Source organism: Rhincodon typus, chromosome 6 (genome assembly GCF_021869965.1).
Source record: "Rhincodon typus isolate 14 chromosome 6, sRhiTyp1.1, whole genome shotgun sequence".
Classification (NCBI taxonomy): domain Eukaryota; kingdom Metazoa; phylum Chordata; class Chondrichthyes; order Orectolobiformes; family Rhincodontidae; genus Rhincodon; species Rhincodon typus.
The window spans coordinates 6626882-6645896 of NC_063337.1; the positions used below are offsets into that span (position 1 = coordinate 6626882).

The window sequence follows — 19015 nt, forward strand, 5'->3', positions numbered from 1 at the left end:
TTGGCTTTAAACCTGGTAGTTTGACCAATCTAGTTGTGTTCTGGAACACAGCACTGTTAGCCTAAACCTTTATCTGCTTTGGTCTGTAACAATTGCTTGCCCAACAGGTCCATGTAGAACCTTGTGATAATCAAGACCAGAGCAAGTATTGTCCATCATGCTGGAATAATTGGATTGTACTTGTGATAGACTTTTTCATTGAAATACAGTTGGTTCTCTGTTGTGACTGATGAACCTTCCTGGCTCTTGCTAAAATGCATTAACTTCCAAGATTGTCCTTGGGTCGTAGCTGTGCAGAATATTGGTGCTTGTCTGAGTGATTTTTGAACGTGTGTTGATGGTCCTCTTGCCTGCTCCTCAAACCCAACGTGTGTGGGATTTCTATTAGCAATGATACTCTTGTGAGAAGAATTTGGGATGTGTGCTGTTAGGAAGTTTTAAACAAATCCAAGACATGACTGCAGGTCGCCTTTGTCTTGGGGAGTGGGCATGTTTCATGCACCTTTTTGACCTTGCCTGGTTCAGGATGGATCCCATGAGCTGAATGGATAGAGGCCTGGAAGTGGCCTACAAGCAGCTGACTGCTCCCTCCAATGAAGGTGTGCTCTTCACATTGGTGTCATTTAAGTGTAGGTTTTGGTTGTGCTCCTTTTTGGGTTTTGCCTATCATCTTCAGCAATACAACTGGCCAAGTAAACTGTAATTCTGACCCAGAATGGCAGTCCTGTCCCAGCTGTGTCTTCAGGGTATGCTGTCATTACATGATGATTGGCTTTTCCTGAGGCCAGGTGCCATTAACTGAACTGTGATAAACTTTATCTTTAATTTTTTTTTTATTATTTATGACATCTGTCATTGTAGGCATGTGGTAGGGCAAATTATAAGACACCTTTTTTTCTATATATATTTTTACGCAAAAGTGCGTGTGATAATAAATTTTTATTCTATTGCTGCTGGAACAGATTGAACATACAAGTGAGAGGAGGCCACTCTGTTCTTCAAGTCTGCCTTGCCATTCAATAAGGTCATGACTGATCTGATTTTAACCTCAACCCTACATTCCTGCATATCCCCCAGATTTTAAATCTTTCATTCCCTTGATCATCAAGAATCTATCTATCTCTGCCTTAAAAATATTTTGGATTCTGCGTGCACTGCTGAAATAAGGGAATTCCAGGCACACTCCCCTCAGAGGGGAGAGCAAAAAGTTTCCTCTTATCTGTCTTAGATGGGTGATCCCTTGTATTTAAACAATGACTCTTGGTTCTAGATTCTCCCACAAGAGGAAACATCATTCCTTTCAACATCCCTCTGGTCAATATCCCTCATGATTTTTGTTTTAATTGAGACACGTCCTGAATCTAAAACTCTAGAGGATACAGGCCCAGCATGTCTAGCCTTTCCTCCTAAGGCAATCCACTCATTCCAGGGTTTAGCCTGGTAAACCTTCTCTGAACTGTTTCCAACACTTTTTAACATTCTTCTGTAAATTCTGTGACCCTGACTGGCAGACTGAATGGTATTCTCTGGAAGCAGTATCTTCCAACTAGTGATTGCTTGTGTGTGTGGTTTTTTCCAAATGAACAGACTGATGTCCAGGTTGGCAAAGACTTTAGCTCCTGTAGATTTAGGACTCCATTCCACTGCCATCAGGACTTTTATGGATATCGTTTTTCTTTTGAAGAAGAATAGAGATGTCTTCGGTCTAAACGTAACCTAATTGTGCCATCTTTCTTTTTAGCTTGTAAGCAATAGGACTGCACCAGTCTTTGTGCTGATGTACACGATTGATTTTGATACCATTTTGCATTCTATGTTGTTCAGCTCACCCTAAGGCACCTCTTGAATAAGGGCACTGCACTTTCTGGGAGGGTCGACTAATGAAATTGCATCTTCTCTGAGGGGCATTACACTATCACTTCTGACACTTTCCATAGAATGGAATTGATCCAGGTAAATTTGTTTTGAGTCCTGGACTGACCCGTTGCAAGTGTTTTTGGCCTTTTCTGTGATTTTTAATATCTCGAGTGGCTGTGACCATTCAAGTAATGTTGAGTTCTGTGCATGCTGGTAATCCTGCTAGTGCTGGTCCATTTGTATCCATCAAGTGAACTACTTGTGATTTCCAGGTAGATCTAGCATAGCAACATTTTCATGAATGTATCAATGCAAGGAGTGGCTATCCCATTAGATATCTCTTGTAATCAACCAGTTCAGAGATGATATTGCACTGCTCTGGAGCAGTAGGACTTGAACCCAGGTCTCCTGGTTCAGAGGCAGGGTAGTTTCCCACTTACAGACCTTTTGGTTTTGCTATTGTAAGTTATAACATTGACTTCTGGTGTATATCCTTTAGAATTCTGGCTGGCTGTTTGGACTGACCCTGTATGGACCTTGGTCTTGAATGAGTGTTTGTTTGCCAATTTTCTTCGATTAATGATTGTGGCAAAAGCTCCCATGATTGGTGGTGCAGTGGTGTGGATGATATTAATGTGGAAAGTCTGCTCACCTTCTGTTGGGAATTTGGTTCAGACAGCTGGTCTAGCTTGTCACAAAGCTTCCCTTGTGCATGTGCTTGCCATCATGCCAATCTCTGAAGCTCCTGGTTGTTGCTGCAAGTGCATTGTTTGTTTGCAGTCTATCGTAACCTCTAGTTGTATCCTTGCTGCAATGAGGTCGGTGACCATTTGCACCATGTGACCTGCAAAGATCTTGGAGTGTTTCATAGAGTGCAACTGATCACACATCTCTCTCACTGTGCTCACTTCCTGAATGCTTACTGCTTATTTTTTTAAAAAAAAATTATTGGGTATGGACATCACTGTATGGGCCAGCACTTATTGCCTAACCCTAATTGTTCAGAGAGCAGATAACTACGTTGCTATGGGTCTAGAGTCCCACGTAGGCCAGACTAGGTAAGGATGGCAGATTTCCTTCCTTTTCAAAAGGCAATACTGAACCAGGTAGGGTTTTTCCAACTGATGATAATGGATGCATTATTCCACATTGTACTAAATTGAAATTTCATCAGATGCCTTGTGGGATTTGAACTAGAGAACATTGGCCTGGGGTTGTGGATTGCTAGGTTGTAACGTTACACTACACCACTTCCACCCTCTGCTGCACTAATATGGAAAGTCATGGTTACAGATGGTTATTGTCCAGCTGGAATAGCTTCTTATTTTCTGCCACTTTTTTTTTGAAAGAAGTGTTGAGGCTGCTTTCTCCAAAAGGTCTTGTTGGGCAGTGAAGTTATATCCAGTGCCGTTATCTGCTCAGGCTCAAATCCTACACCTCGCCCTTGTCATGGCTCCTATCAATAAGCTGATAATTGATACTTGTGGCTGTTGCTTGCTGTATGGACAATAAATTCTAAAATTTGTTACTGGAGTATCAGCTTTGTGTAGTATTTCCAGTATGAACAGGACCTGAGAAAGATCCTAAGTTACAGAAGTGCCGACTCTGTGCAATGCCTTTATTTTCACTGCTTGGTTATCTGGTTCTGCAATCTCTCTCTTTTTAGAAAGCATACCTCTATCCTTAGGTTTTATGAACAGAATTCAGATTGGACAACTGTGGCCTTCAGATCACATTAGGGAATTTGATAATCCTCTTCCTGCTGCTCCCTGTCTGTTATAAACATTTACAAATTGCAGGGAATTTATTGTAGCAAGGCTATAGGGCTACTGCATGTGGAGATTCAGTAATCCTGAAATAAAATAAAGAAATTCAGATCTGGTAAAGAGTCATCAGACTCTATGCTAACTGTTTGTCCATTCCCCAAGAAAATAAACAATTTGAATTACAAGGAGAGACTGAATAACCTGGAACTTTTTTCACTGGAACATAGGAGGATGAGGGTTGACCTTTTTATTGAGGTTTATAAAATCATGAGTATAGATAAAATGAATGGCAGGTGTCTTTAGGCTGGGGGATTTTGTGACTGAGGGCATCTTAAGGTGAGAAGAGAGATTTTAAAAAGACATGGACAGTTTTTTTTTATTTGTTGAGTGGTTTATTTTATTTATTTTGCAAGAGCTGTCAGGAAGTACTAGTCATTTTACCGGTGTAAGAAGTTGCATGAGTACTGTGTAACACAAAAACAAAAATGTCCTCAGCATTAATTAATGCTCAGTTGTTGTCCTGGAGTTGTTGCTCAATTGTTGGATCATAACTTTTTGTTTTCCACTTTACTCTGCCATTATACTGTTTTCCTGTGACTGGAGAGCCATTGTCTTAGGACAGGAATATTATCTGTTCTTCTTCTTCGAGCGCCTCAGAGATTTAGCGAGCTTAGATGAGATCCCAGAGCAGGGGAGTCCAAAACTAGAGGGTATAGGTTAAAGGTGGAGGGGGAAAGATGTAGAAAGTGACCTGAGAGGCAACATTTTCACGCAGAGGGTGGTGCATGTGTGCAATGAGGAGCTGCCAGACAAAGTGGTGGAGGCTGGTACAATTAGAACATTGAAAAGGCATTTGGATGGGTACATGAACAGGAAGGGGTTTAGAGGGAGATGGGCCAAATACTGGCAAATGGGACTAGGTCATATTGGGATGTCTGGTCGGCATGGATGAGTTGGACCAAACAGTCTGTTGCTGTGCTGTACATCTCTGACTTTGTGAAGGGTGTCTTTAAATTGATAGAGTTGTGATGCTTCCTTAATCTGAGTGTACAAAGTCACCATTAATTATTTTCTGCATCGATGCAGATGAGAATTGGCTGTGCCACTTAATTTTTTGTTGAACTGGAGTGATGATGTAAACTATGACTCTCTGACTCGTTTCTGTTGTCCATTCCCCTTCTGGCCCTCCAGGAGCATTGGATTTCCCCTCAGAATGCCACCAATATTAAGCCGATGCATCCAACATCTATCCATGGGGTGGAAGATATGATCCGTCTGGGAGACTTGAACGAAGCCGGAATTCTGCGTAACCTCCTCATCCGATATAGGGAGCGCCTAATATACGTGAGTATGAACCATCATCCTGTAAGTCTTTCGAGAGCAGTGAATGGCTCATGCATTTCTGTTTGAGGAACGAGATGTGCTCATTCGCTGTGAGGATAGTAGCCGTTTGCTCTTGCATTTGCCAAACCAAACGGTTGACGTGTTTGTCCATTGCAGTGGCTGACCATCTTAACAATTAAATTACTCCCTGCCAATCCCATAAACCCATTGCAAAAGTCTAAATCTACTGAAGGTTAGACCCAATGAGTAACTTGATTAGTGTATTAACACATGGTAATGTTGGGTTCAATTCCTACACCAGTCAAGGATATCAGGGAAGGCCCCCGCTTCTCAACACCACACCTTGTGTGAACTGTGTTGACCCTCTGGTTAGACTCACCACCAGTCTTTCGTTCCTCTCTGTGGAAGTGCTGGTGTTGGACTGGGGTGGACAAGGTCAGAAATCACACGACACCAGGTTACAGTCTAACAGGTTTAATTGAAAACACAAGCTTTCGGAGCCTCATTACTTCACCCTGAAGGAGGAGTGAGGCTCAAAGCTTGTTTTCAAATAAACATGGTGTCGTGTGATTTCTGACCCCTCCCTCCCTCGACGGTAATGCTGCCATAGTCCCAGAGGACTAATTCCTTTCACTTTGCTTCCGTGGGACGGCTTGCACAGTAGGACTGTGCTGTCACTTTAATGAGTAGCTCCAATCCCAGCAAAAATGGAATACCACTTCACACCAGCTTTGTGACCTGTTCCCTGATAAATGTACTGAAGTTTAAAATTGAATGCAGGTAGTAGGAGATACTTGGGATGAAAGCACGTTGTGTTGACCCTGATTATATCTGTGGCTTTGAGAAGCCTCCCTCGTCACCTTATGTATTCTGTTAGGTAAACACATCTAGATGGTACAAGTATCACGAGCTGAGTTGGTCTGCCACCCAATGCTGGGACTTCCTTGGGTGTTGAACGACTGGCCTCCACCCTCGAACTGGTTCTACTGGGGCCATGCAACAAGCAGTTTGGTCATGAGGGGGAGCTGTGCGGCCAATGAGATGCTGCTTTTTGGCGCTCTCTACTTGCATATCATAGCTGCAATGTTTAAAAACTAGACAAAGGAGGCATTTTAATTCTTTTGGTTCTCCTCTGCATTTGATCTCTCGTTATTTCCTGTGTTTGTAACAGTAATTACACTGACTACTTTGAGATATCCTGAAGCCATGATAGGCACTATATAAATGTTTAAATACAGAACTTTGCTTCAAAACTGCCTTTTTTTTTTGTACCTGTTTCCCAGCCTTTGCTTTTAATTAACTGCCTACTTTTTCTGCAGACAAACTGTGGAGGGAGGGTAAGTAACAGACATGAGCACTAACTCTAACTTCTGATACTGAAGTTAATGACACACAAAGCCATTCACCTTTCATCTTCAAAGGCTGCACTCTGCATGGCTCAATCGATATTGGGTTTCTCATCTCATTAACAGCACCTTCTTTCTTTAATGTTTTCATCAGTGTATTATATGTCCATTACCATTCTATAAGTGACTTCCTCCTGCTCCTGTGTAACTTAATTCATGCTATCACTGTCCTGTTTCACTGTCGGGCAATATTCGTTGGTGTTGGTTTTTGAAAAGAAACTTGACATGTTGCATTTGTTCCCTTTATTTTATTTTGATGACAATCCATCAAGTGGTCATTTCGGGTTGGAGACGGGCTGGATGTGAATTCTATATGATGTTGTTTACGGATGTGCCTCAGTGTAGCTGGGTCTTGTCAGTTCTTGATTCCAGATGTTGAGAGAGAATCTGGCACTGCTCTGGATGAGGAGGTACCCTACATAGGAACAGGTGTAGGCCTTTGGGCCCTTCAAGCCTGCTCCTCATTCGATATGATCATAGCTACTTAGAGTCCTAGAGCTGTACAGCATGGAAACAAACCCTTTTTGGTCCAACTCGTTCATGCTGACCAGATATCCTAAATAAATTTAGTTCCATTTGCCAGCATTTGGCCCATATCCCTCTAAACCCTTCATATTCATATACCCATGCAGATGCCTTTTAAATGGTGTATTTATACCAGCCGCCTCCATTTTCCTCTGGCAGGTCATTCCATACACACACCACCCTCTGGAAAAAGTTGCCCGTAAGGTCCTCTTTTTTTAAATCACTTCCCCTACGCCCTCCAGTTTTGGCCTCTCCCTCAGCCTGGAGGAAAGACCTTGTCTATTTACCCTAGCCGTGCCTGTCATGATTTCACCCCTAATCCTCTGATGCTCCAGGGAAAATAGCCCCAGCCTATTCAGCCTCTCCCTATAGCTCAAACCCTGAAACCCTGGCATCACTCTTGTAAACCATCTCTGAACCCTTTCAAGTTTTACAACATCTTTCCTACAGCAGCAATTCTTGGCTGTTTGGAAATGACACTTTTCAGTCAATAATAACCTTGGAATGTTCTGCTGAGACTACCAAGAATTTCCTGCTGGAATTCACTGTTAAATGTATGGAGTGGGAACTGTGGTCCCATCAGGATCAGCTCTCTGCACAACTAATGCCAATAGTTTGTTTCAACACAGGTAATTGGGGGATAGCATCCAGTGAGAAAAGTAAGGAAGTGGTATATTTCCGTATGAAGACAAGTCCATGAAGCCATGATTCAAAAACAAACCAAGCTCTAGGCGACTGTCTGTGTGGGTTTCCTCCCACAGTCCAAAGATGTGCAGGCTAGGTGGATTGGCCATGCTAAATTTCCCGTAGTGTTCAAGGATGTGTAGATTTGGGGAATGGGTCTGGGTGGGATGCTCTGAGGGTCGGTGTGGACTTGTTGGGCCAAAGGGCCTGTTTCCACACTGTAGGGATTCTATTCTATTCTACAGTACACCCAAAGTACTGCATCCAATTCCTAGTCACACTATCGGGGCGGGAAAAAGTCTACAGGATCGCTGGAGAAAGTTGTGGAGTAAAGAATGATCAAAATTGATGCTTTTCTTTTGTATTGCCCCCAGGACATGGGTGTCACTGGCTGGGCCAGCATTTTTGCCTGCCCCTTTTGTTTCCTTGACGGTGGTGATGAGCTACTTTCTTGTCCATCTACCGCAGGTAGACCTTGCTCTGCCGAAGCATACAGGGCTATGAGCCAAGTGATGGAAGATACGATTAGACTAGTTACATGGTTGTTTTTGACCAGTGCAGACTCTGGGCCTTTTTCTGGGCTGTGGACCTCCTACAGCAGCACTGCTGGGGAGGGAGTTCCAGGGCTTTGACCCAGTCAAGAACACAAGAATTAGGAGCAGGAGTAGGCCGTCTGGCCCTTCAAGCCTGTTCCGCCATTCAATAAGATCATGGCTGATCCTTTCGTGGACTCAGATCCACTTACCCGCGTTCTCACCGTATCCCTTAATTCCTTTATTGTTCAAAAAAAATCTACCTTTTTTTAAAAACGTTTACTGAAGTAGCGTCAACTACTTCACTGGGCAAGGAATTCCATAGATTAACAACCCTCTGGGTGAAGAAATTCCTTCTCAGTTCAGTCCTAAATCTGCTCCCTCTAATCTTGAGGCTATGCCCTCTTGTCCTAGCTTCACCTGCCAGTGGAAACATCCTCTCTACTTCTATCTTATCTATTCCCTTCATAATTTTATGTTTCTATAAGATCCCCCCTCAATCTTCTGAATTCCAATGAATATAATCCCAATCTACTCAGTCTCTCCTCATAAGCCAACCCCCTCAACTCCAGAATCAACCTAGTGAACCTCCTTTGCACTCCCTCCAGTGCCAATACATCCTTTCTCAAGTAAGGAGACCAAAACTGCGCACAGTACTCCAGGTGTGGCCTCACCAGCACCTTGCACAGCTGCAACATAACCTCCTGTGCTTTTTATTTCAATCCCTTTAGCAATGAAGGACAAAATTCCATTTGCCTTCCTAATTACTTGTTGTACCTGCAGACCTACCTTCTGTGATTCATGCACAAGGACACCCAGGTCCCTCTGCATAGCAGCATGCTGCAACTTTTTACCATTCAAGTAATAATCCTTTTTACTATTACTTCTACTTCTACCAAAATGTATGACTTCACATTTATTTACATTGTATTCCATCTGCCAGATGTTTGCCCACTCAATGTATCTATGTTCCTCTGCAAAGTTTCACATTCCTCTGCACACTTTGCTTTGCCACTCATCTTAGTGTTATCTGCAAACTTTGACACCGTACACGTGGTCCCCAACTCCAAGTCATCTATATAAATTGTAAATAATTGCGGTCCCAACACCGATCCCTGAGGCACACCACTAGTCACTGACTGCCAGCTGGAATAGCACTCATTTATCCCCACTCTTTGCTTCCTGTTAGTCAACCAATCCTCTATCCATGCTAATACTTTACCCTTAATGCCATGCATCCTTATCTTATGCAGTAGCCTCTTGTGCGGCACCTTGTCGAAGGCCTTTTGGAAGTCTAAGTACACCACATCCACTGGGTCCCCATTGTCCACCTCGCTCGTAATGTCTTCATAGAATTCCAAAAGATTTGTCAAACATGACCTGCCCTTCATGAACCCATGCTGCGTCTGCCCAACGGGACAATTTCTATCAAGATGCCTTGTTATTTCTTCCTTGATAATAGACTCCAGCATCTTCCCCACTACAGAGGTTAAGCTAACTGGTCTATAATTCCCCATCTTTTGTCTACTTCCCTTTTTAAACAGTGGCGTCACATTTGCTGTTTTCCAATCTGCTGGGACTGCCCCAGAGTCCAGCGAATTTTGGAAAATTACCGCCAGTGCACCTGCTATTTCTCCCGCCATCTCCTTTAGTACCCTGAGATGCATTCCATCAGGGCCAGGAGACTTATCAATCCTTAGCTCCATTAGCTTGCCCAACACTACCTCTTCCGTAATTGATTGTTTCCACATCCTCACCTACCTTCGTCTCTTTGTCTATTACTGGCATGTTATTAGTGTCCTCCACTGTGAAGACCGATACAAAATACCTGTTCAATGCCTCGGCCATTTCATCACTTCCCATAACTAAATTCCCCTTCTCATGCTCTAAAGGGCCAACGTTTACTTTAGCCACTCTTTTTTTTTTCGTTTTATATATTTATAGAAACTTTTCCTATCTGTCTTTATATTCTGTGCTAGTTTTTTCTCATGTTCTATCTTTTCTTTATAGCTCTTTTTGTGGCTTTCTGTTGACCTTTTAAAGTTTTCCCATCTTCTAGTTTCATGCTGTTTTTGGCCACTTTATGTCTTCTCTTTCAATTTGATAGCCTCCCTTATTTCTTTAGACACCCATGGCAGATTACCCCTTTTCTTACAGTCCTTCCTTTTCATTGGAATATACTTTTGCTGAGCACTTTGAAAGATTGCTTTGAAAGTCCTCCACTGCTCGTCAACTGTCCCACCATAAAATCTTTGTATCCAGTTTACTTTAGCCAAGTCCTCCCTCATTCTATTGTAGTTGCCCTTGTTCAAGCACAGGACCCTTGCATTGGATTTTATCTTCACACTCTCCATCTGTATTCTAAATTCAACCATACTGTGATCACTCCTTCCAAGAGGATCCCTAACTATGAGGTCATTAATTATTCCTGTCTCATTACACAGGACCAGATCTAGGATAGCTTGCTCCCACGTTGGTTCCGTTACATACTGTTCAAGAAAACTGTCACAGATACACTCAACGAACTCCTCCTCAAGGCTACCCTGACCGAGCTGGTTTGACCAATCTACATGTAGGTTAAAATCCCCCATAATTGCCGTACCATTTTTACAGGCATTTGTTATTTCTTTATTGCCTGCCCCAATGTGATGTTATTATTTGGTGGCCTATAGACTACGCCTATCAGTGACTTTTTCCTCTTAGAATTTCTAATTTCCACCCAAATTCTCCATAGAACCTATATCATCTCTCAGCACCGCCCTGATGGCGTCCTTCAATATCAGAGCTACACCACCTCGCTTAGCTTCCTGTCTGTCCTTCCGAATAGTCTGGTACCCTTGGATATTTAACTCCCAGTCGTGACCATCCTGTAACCATGTCTCCGTAATGGCTACCAAATCATATTCATTCGCGATGATTTGTGCCGTTAACTCATCAACCTTGTTACGAATGCTACGAGCATTCAGGTAAAGTGCCTTTATGCTAGCTTTCTTACCCTCATGATTTCCAACATCTCTAATAATATCTCGATTTATCCTTCCTTTTTGCTTCTTTCATAGTCTGCCTTGAACTTGAACTTAAACCCTCCTGCACACATGCTAACCTGCTGCTTACCTTTTTATTTACCATCATACTCCCTGTCGTTTTCCCTTTCCTTTCCCTCCCCCCCTCATTAGTTTAAAGTCCTTGTGACCACCCTATTTATCCTTTTCGCAAGAACACTGGTTCCAGATCGGTTCAGGTGGAGACCGTCCCATTGGTACAGATCCCTCCGGTTCCAAAACTGATGCCAATGCCCCATGAAATGGAACCCCTCTTTCCCACACCACTCCCTTAGCCACGTGTTTACTTCCCTAATTTTCTTATCCCCAAGCCAATTTGCACGTGACTCGGGCAGTAATCTGGAGATTATGACCCTCGAGGACCTGTTCCTTAATTTTGTTCCAAGTGCTTGATAATCCCCAAACAGGTCCCCCATCCTAGCCTTGCCTATGTTGTTAGTCCCAACGTGGACCACAACAACTGGATCCTCCCCCTCCCGCTCCAATATCCTTTCAAGCCGGTCAGAGATGTCCTGCACCCTGGCACCAGGCAGGCAACACACCATGCGGGACTCCCGATCTGGCTTGCAAAGGATACTATCTATCCCCCTAACGATAGAATCCCCTATAACTACCACTTGTCTATTTGCTCCCCCTTCTTGAATGGCCTTCTGCACCATGGTGCCGCGGTGAGCTGGCTCATCCTCCCTGCAGCCCTTTTCCTCATCCACACAGGGAGCAAGTATCTCGTACCTGTTGGATAAGGTCAAAAGCTGAGGCTCCTCCACTCCTGAACTCAGGATCCCCTTACCTGCCTCACTTGCAGTCACACCCTGTTGTCCCTGATCACTAACTGAATTTGAATTACTTAATCTACCAGGTGTGACTGCCTCCTGAAACAAAGCGTCCAGGTAATTCTCCCCCTCCTGGATGTGCTGCAGCATTTGAAGCTCAGATTCCAGATCTTCAACTCTGAGCTGGAGTTCTTCCAGCAACCAACATTTGCTGCAGATGTGGTCACTGCCGTTCACAATGGGATCGGCCAGCTCCCACATCATACAGCTACAGCACATCACCTGCCCAGCCATCTCTACTTAGTTAATTACTTTATCTCAATTTGAGTTAAATACTTTCTAATACTTCTCTGCTATGGTCCTTTCAAATAACCAGTTAATATATAAATAAAAACAAAAAGTAAATTTTCAACCAATTACACAATACAGAAGAAATAGAAAAAGTATAAAAACCTTACCTTACCAACACACCACAGCGTGCTTTTTTTTTTTGGTGATACCTGTCTAGTGAAGAGGACACACAGGCTGGGTCACTTCGTTTTGAAAAGCAGAAAGCCGAGGGCTGACCACGGCATTAATGAAAAGTCTTGAGAGTGGTGACCGATTGCTTCTGGTCTTGGGAGTGAGCAAAACTGGAGACCCCCCCCCCCCCACCGAGAGATCAAGCAGGGAACTTTGACATCTTCACCCAGAGCTTGGTGAGACTTGTTACCAGCAGCTCCGACAGGTGCAGATGTGTTTAAGGACAGGCTAGATTTCACCTCTCAATTCCCCTTGTAGGGCTAACTTTTTTTTTAAAAGGCCGTTCCACCCAATTCCACTAAAATCTGCTATTGCCAACTTAACTGGGGAAAGCGAAATGTACTGGGTGCAGGGGAATTCTCCGCAGGAGCAGCGAGTGTGGCAGGGAGTATGGCAAGTTACCGTGCTTCAGTGTCATGGGGTTAATACCTGCCCCTCTGTCAGTCAGCTAGAAATGCAGAATTGAGCAGTGGCTTTCTCGGTGTTTCTGTGCCACAAACAATGAATTAGAATTTTTGGTTAGAGACGAAAAAAAAACCTGCAGATGCTGGAATCCAAGGTAGATGAACAGGAGGCTGGAAGAACACAGCAAGCCAGGGGGCACCTGGGGGAAAGGAGCAGTCCATGTTTCATTGACTTCTCCTTTCTTTCAGATGCTCCCCGGCTTGCTGTGTTCTTTCAGCCTCCAATGAATTAGAATTTGTTTGGCTTTCTTTTCTGGCCGTAGCTGTACATATTGGCAGACTTGCTCACACTTTACAATGATGCTTCTGCTTTCAGACATACACCGGCTCAATCCTGGTTGCGGTGAATCCCTACCAGCTGCTGCCTATCTACACTGCTGAACAAATCCGGTATTACACCAACCGAAAGATCGGTGAAATGCCACCTCACATCTTTGCCATTGCTGACAACTGCTACTTCAACATGCAACGGAATAACAAGGACCAGTGCTGCATCATCAGGTGAGTAAAGGCCACGCCATGGTCACTTCTTACCGCCTCCCGTTCTAACGATCGCCAGTTACTGGGAATCGGAAATTAAACCGGAAAATGTCAGAAATCCCAGTTGCATTTGGCAGCAGCTGTGGAGAGGATATGGCAGGGATGTTCCAGTCAGTGACGATGCAGAGACCACTGCCCCCACCCCCACCCCTAGCAGTGAGGATCCTTGTGTGTGTTTGTTTGTGCTATTGTGCATTCTTCTGTCTGGAGCATGCAATCCTGCCTGCATCATCAGTGCTTCATCTCTGCCATCGAGCAGCAAAGAGGAGCAGTGTACAGAACCCTCTATCTTTTTTTCTCCTCTTCTGGTGACATGAGCTGCCATATTGAGAGCGCTTTATTTTTAAAGGTTTACAGGGAAACGTAGAAAAATGGGAACAGGAGTCGGCCATTCAGCCCTACAAACCTGCTCGGTCATCCATTATGGACATGGCTGACCATCCAACTCAGTCTCCTGTTCCCACTGTCTCCCCATTTCCTCTGATCTCTTTAGCCCCAAGTGCTCTGTCCAATTCCTTATTGAAATCGTACAATGTTTTGGCCTCAAATGCTTTCTGTGGTAGTGAATTCCAGGGTTAGGTTTCCAGATTTTGAAGGTTTCCAGTGGATGGGTGTGGACAGTGGGCAGTTTCGAGTTAGACTGTCAACTACCAGTGCTACAGCACAGTTTAACCATGGTAGCAACTGCAATTAGTAAGTGGAATGTATCCATTTATGTTGGTGTGGGAGATGTTTGTCATGTCCAGGGCAGTGCAAATCAACCCATCACAAGTTTAAAACTCCTCCTGGGACAATTGCAGCCCCTGGACTCACATCAGGACTTCCTCAGAGTCCCAACTTCCAGCAGCAACTAGCATTTAGTGCATTGTCCCCTTCCCAGTGCAGCAAGACCTGGCCCCTTTGTTCCAGGTTCTGATGGAGGGTCATGACCTGAAATGTTAACCCCATGTATCTCACTCCACATATGCATCCTGCTATTGCTGAGTATTTCAAATTACTGTCCTTCTGATCATGTGTCTTTACCCTTTTGAAGAAACGACCTTGGTAACAGCCAAGCGAATGCAAAGAAGATTCTGATCCTTCTGTTACACCTCATTCTGGAAACATGCTGGAAGTGCAAGCCCCGCTATCCTAGCAATCACGAAAGTTTAAAGATTTTATCAAAGGTCACAAAATCCCCAATGTTTGTCTGATTAGACTTGACAGACAGCACAGACCAGGTTTCAATACTTAATGGCAACGATATTTTATTATAAAAGAAATAGTTACTTATGGGTAGTCAGATTCTATGAACTGTTAACCATAAAACCCTACTACTTAAAACTCTAACCCCCTCCTAAACCGCTTCCCCTTAGGCGCACACAGGCACGAAAACATGAGTGCGAGTGATTATAGGGGGAGGGGAAAATATCTTGGAGCAGCATTTCAAAAGCTTTGGTCCTCTAGGATTCGATGGAGTGGTCCCTTCAGTCTCCCAAATCCTTCAGTCCAGGAGGCAGAGTGTCACAAATCATCAATTCTCTGACTTATTAGTTAAACTGCAGGAACTAGTTGCAGAAAATAAACCAGCTTTCTTTTAGCTTTGTATACTCTCACTGGACAGCATGAAAGACATACACCACCTCCCCTTCCCAAAGCTTCTCATTATATCATTCACACCCACAAGCTGTCCAGCTAGGATAATTCTCTGGCCCCTGTGATGGGCAGATGGCCTTTAGCCTGTGGCATTGTGACCAGTTGTGGGAGCCTAAATAACCTGTTAAACGAATAATCTTTCTTTGTACATAGACTACCAGCCTAACACCTGGGAGCCAGCTCGTCTCATCTTGCATCGCAACTTGCCTTTCCACCTGTTTTTGTGTCCTCTGAAAATCTGGCTGCAATACATTGCCTGCCTGCCTGCCTTCCTTCCTCCCTCCAAATCATTAGCATGATACCATTCCACTGTATTTGCCAGCCCACCCCTGCCCCCCAACTGCTTGCACATGATTGTGTTTCAGTAAATTTTGTTTTGTAAAAGTATAGTGGTTCCTTCCTCATTCCTTTTTTTTTGGTTGTTTTTTTTTTTAAAAAAAGTCCTTTTCCCAGCTCAGTCCACAAACTAAAGCAAAGTAAAATAAACCAATATGATCTTTAGTGTGTAAAAACTCTCGACTCCGAAGTCAGTTAGCCTTTGTGAAGAAGTAAGATTTGAAGTGGTATTGTTTGGATTTATTTCAGCCGGAACACCTAAAGGAGTAAGGCACACATCAATCTTTTGATTTGTCCACAAGGCATGTTTTGCCTGTGAACGGCAGGGTTGAGTGCTAGATAATGAAGGCTTTTGTATCAGGAGCTCTAGAGACTGGTGTTTAAAAGTAAACCTTTCGCTAAGTGTCCTGAAGAAGTGCTTTATTGCAGTGGTTTGGTTGTGGAGTATTTGATCCTTGATATTCTGCAGTAAGAATACAGTGGAATAACATCCATACCAAAACTAAAATTGGGTATAGTCTTTGCATAAAGAGTAACTGAAATTCCACCGACCCCAACTTCACAGTTGGGATGGGGTATTGCTTCACTGCCGTTTTGGATTCGAGCAGGTTCCCTACCAGGTTAATATTGGACCGTCTGTGGTTTTTAAAGAGGGATGTTCCTTGAATGATTTGCCTCACCTGTAAAGCCATTAAAAATAGGAACAGACTTAGACCATTTGGCCCCTTGGACATTCTCTGCCCTTTGATAGGATCGTGGCTGATCCGACATTCCTCGCATCCACTTTCCTGCCCTTTTCCTGTAACCCTTGATTTCCCTGACTGATCAAGAATCTATCTATCTCGGCCTTAACTATACACAAGGACTCTTTCCACACAGAGCTGTTGGGACAGGAGCTCCAAAGAGAGAGAAACCTCTGAGAAGAAATTCTTCCTTAACTCGGGTCTTAAATTGGTGCCCCTTTATTCTGAGACTGTCCTCTGGCCCTAGATTCTCTGAGGGGAAACATCTCCACATTTATCTGTTAAGCCCCTTTTTTAATCCTGTATGTTTCAATGAGACTATCTCTCATTCTTCTAAACTCCTCCAGTCAGTAGAGTCACACCTTTTTTTTTTTAAACCTTTGGCCAGAAGATAATCCCTCCATACCGGGGATCATCCTTTTTGACCTCTTCTGAACTGCCTCCAACAAAATAATATCTTCCTTTTTAAATAAGGGGACCTAAACTGCTCACAGTGCTCCAATGTGGTCTCCCCAGCACCTTGTACAGTTACAGTAAGACTTCCCTACTCTTATACTCTGACCCCCTTGAAATAAGGGCCAACATTCCATTACCCTTCCTGATTACCTGCTGCCCCTGTGCGCTGGCTTTGTGTTTTGTGCACAAGTCTCCCTGAGTCCCTTTGTGTCGCAGTTTTCTACTGCTATTCTCAGTGTTTAAAAAAAACTGTTCTCTTGTTCTCCCTTCCAAAATGAACACCTTTACATTTTCCCACGTTTTAATCTACTTGCCTACTTAACAATCAATATCTCTCTGCAAAATGCTTGTATCCCTCTCGCAACTTGCCTTACCATCTAATTTTTTTTTGTCATCTGCAAATCCTGGCTACAATACATTTGTTTCCTTTCTCCAAGTCACTAGCATGATGCCATTCCACTGTATTCATCTATTAACATGGACAGTCCCAGCATTGATCCCTGTGGCACTTGTAAGATGCCAGCAATATAATTAAAATGACTGATTTGACTGGCATTAAAGGTTTTTATAAGATTGTGTGTCCTTTTCTAAAACAAACAGGAGGAGCAGGATTTTTGAATTTGTGAATGCTGCTTCTCCTGTACTAAGGGTTCAAATGGAACTCCAGTGACCAATATCGCTAGTGACACAAGTCTGGAAGCCCTTTAATAACATTAACTCCCTCTGGGTTATCTATGACCTAAGTGACCATGTGGTGGCTCTCAAATGGGTTGGAATTCTGACAGGACAACAAGCAGGAGACTTTTCAGATTTTCCATCCTGTCCCTACCTGTCCAGGGTCTTTTGTTCAATTTGTATCCATCTTTGCTTATCTGGGGGTCATGTTCCAATCCAATACCTCTCGCACATTCAGTTGTTACTGAAAGTGGGCAACATTAACATTGTACAAAAGGTATGGGTGTGCTCTGATAAGGTTTCACTCTATCAATGCTTTTGTACTGACATTGTAATGGGATATAAATGGTGTTATTTGGCTAAAGGGTAAGCGTTAGAATGCAAATCTAATCTGTGTTGTGTTTTCTCTTGTTTTTTTTTTTTGTCTTTTTAGTGGTGAGTCTGGGGCTGGGAAAACAGAGAGCACAAAACTGATCCTGCAGTTCCTGGCAGCTATTAGTGGCCAGCACTCTTGGATAGAGCAGCAAGTGCTTGAAGCAAATCCCATTCTGGAAGGTGAGCTGGACAAAGAGTTGAGGTCCTGAGCATGCAGTATCCAGCAGAGAATGTGGCTAGATGCATGGCGAGTGACTTTTTACACAATGCTTATGCATACTATAAAAGTAGCAATCTCTCACCAATTAAATGTATATTCACTGATTTATTTTTAATATGTCTTGCTTTACTGTGGTATTATCATTTTATTATCATTTTATTATCATTTTATTATCATTTTATTATCATTTTATTATCATTTTATTATCATTTTATTATCATTTTATTATCATCATTATCTTGTGGGCATCACTAGCTGGTCCAGCATTTATGGCCTGTCTCTAGTTGCCCTTGGTTACGGTGAGCTGTCGCCATGAACCCCTGCAGTCGGTTGCCCCACAATGCCCTTAGGGAGGGAATTCCAGAATTTTTGACCCAGTGATGCTGAAGGAACAGCAATACGTTTCCAAGTCTGGACGGTGAGTGGTTTGGAGGGGAGCTTGGAGTGGGTGGTGTTTCCATGTCTCTGCTGCCCTTGTCCTTCTAGATGGACTTCTAGGTGCTGTCTGAGGGTGGATTTTGGCAGTGCATCTTGTGGCTAGTACTCACCGCTGTGATTGAGCGTCAGTGATGGAGAGAGTAGATGCTCTATTGCCTTTCAGCACATTAAAGGACCTAATGAGGTACAAAGGGGAGGTCACTGTACACTTGGATTAAAAGCGCAAGAGAAAAGAGATGGAGGGGTTCAGGAAGCGAATCCCAAAACTTCCAGACAGCTGAAGGCGTGGCCACCATTGGTCGAGCAAGTGTGGTGAGGAGGGGTTGGGGTTGCAGGTTTGGTGGGGAAAAGGACAGAATTGAAGGAGCATGGAGGATTACGAGGCTGGGAGAGGCTATGCAAGTGCAGAGGACAAGACAAAGTTATAGAGGGATTTTCATTTTGGGATCAAGCTAAGGGAACAGTGCTTATCTGAAGTTGAATTTGCTGCATCTGAGGCTGAACACAACACAAATAATTAAGTCAAGGTGCAATGGAACTTCATTAGAATACGAGAGAAAGGAACGGAACAGGGTTGTTCATGGTACTGCACAGTTGTACAACGAACAGCTGCCTGTCTCTGTCTCTGTGTGTGTCTCTGTCTCTGTGTGTGTCTCTGTCT

General features: G+C 43.5%; 1 protein-coding gene across 3 annotated transcripts in view; it reads left to right on the forward strand.

Annotated features, from left to right (window-relative positions):
* Positions 1-19015, forward strand: part of myo7aa (myosin VIIAa) — a 232413-nt gene that overhangs the window by 60860 nt on the left and 152538 nt on the right. For 2 of the 3 annotated variants that reach the window (XM_048598018.1, XM_048598019.1), the window contains exons 4-7: positions 4815-4967; positions 6287-6304; positions 13253-13437; positions 17755-17876. In XM_048598018.1, the coding sequence (XP_048453975.1) occupies positions 4815-4967; positions 6287-6304; positions 13253-13437; positions 17755-17876 (478 nt within the window). The remainder of the gene's footprint in view (positions 1-4814; positions 4968-6286; positions 6305-13252; positions 13438-17754; positions 17877-19015) is intronic. The other variant, XM_048598020.1, reaches the window with a different exon arrangement.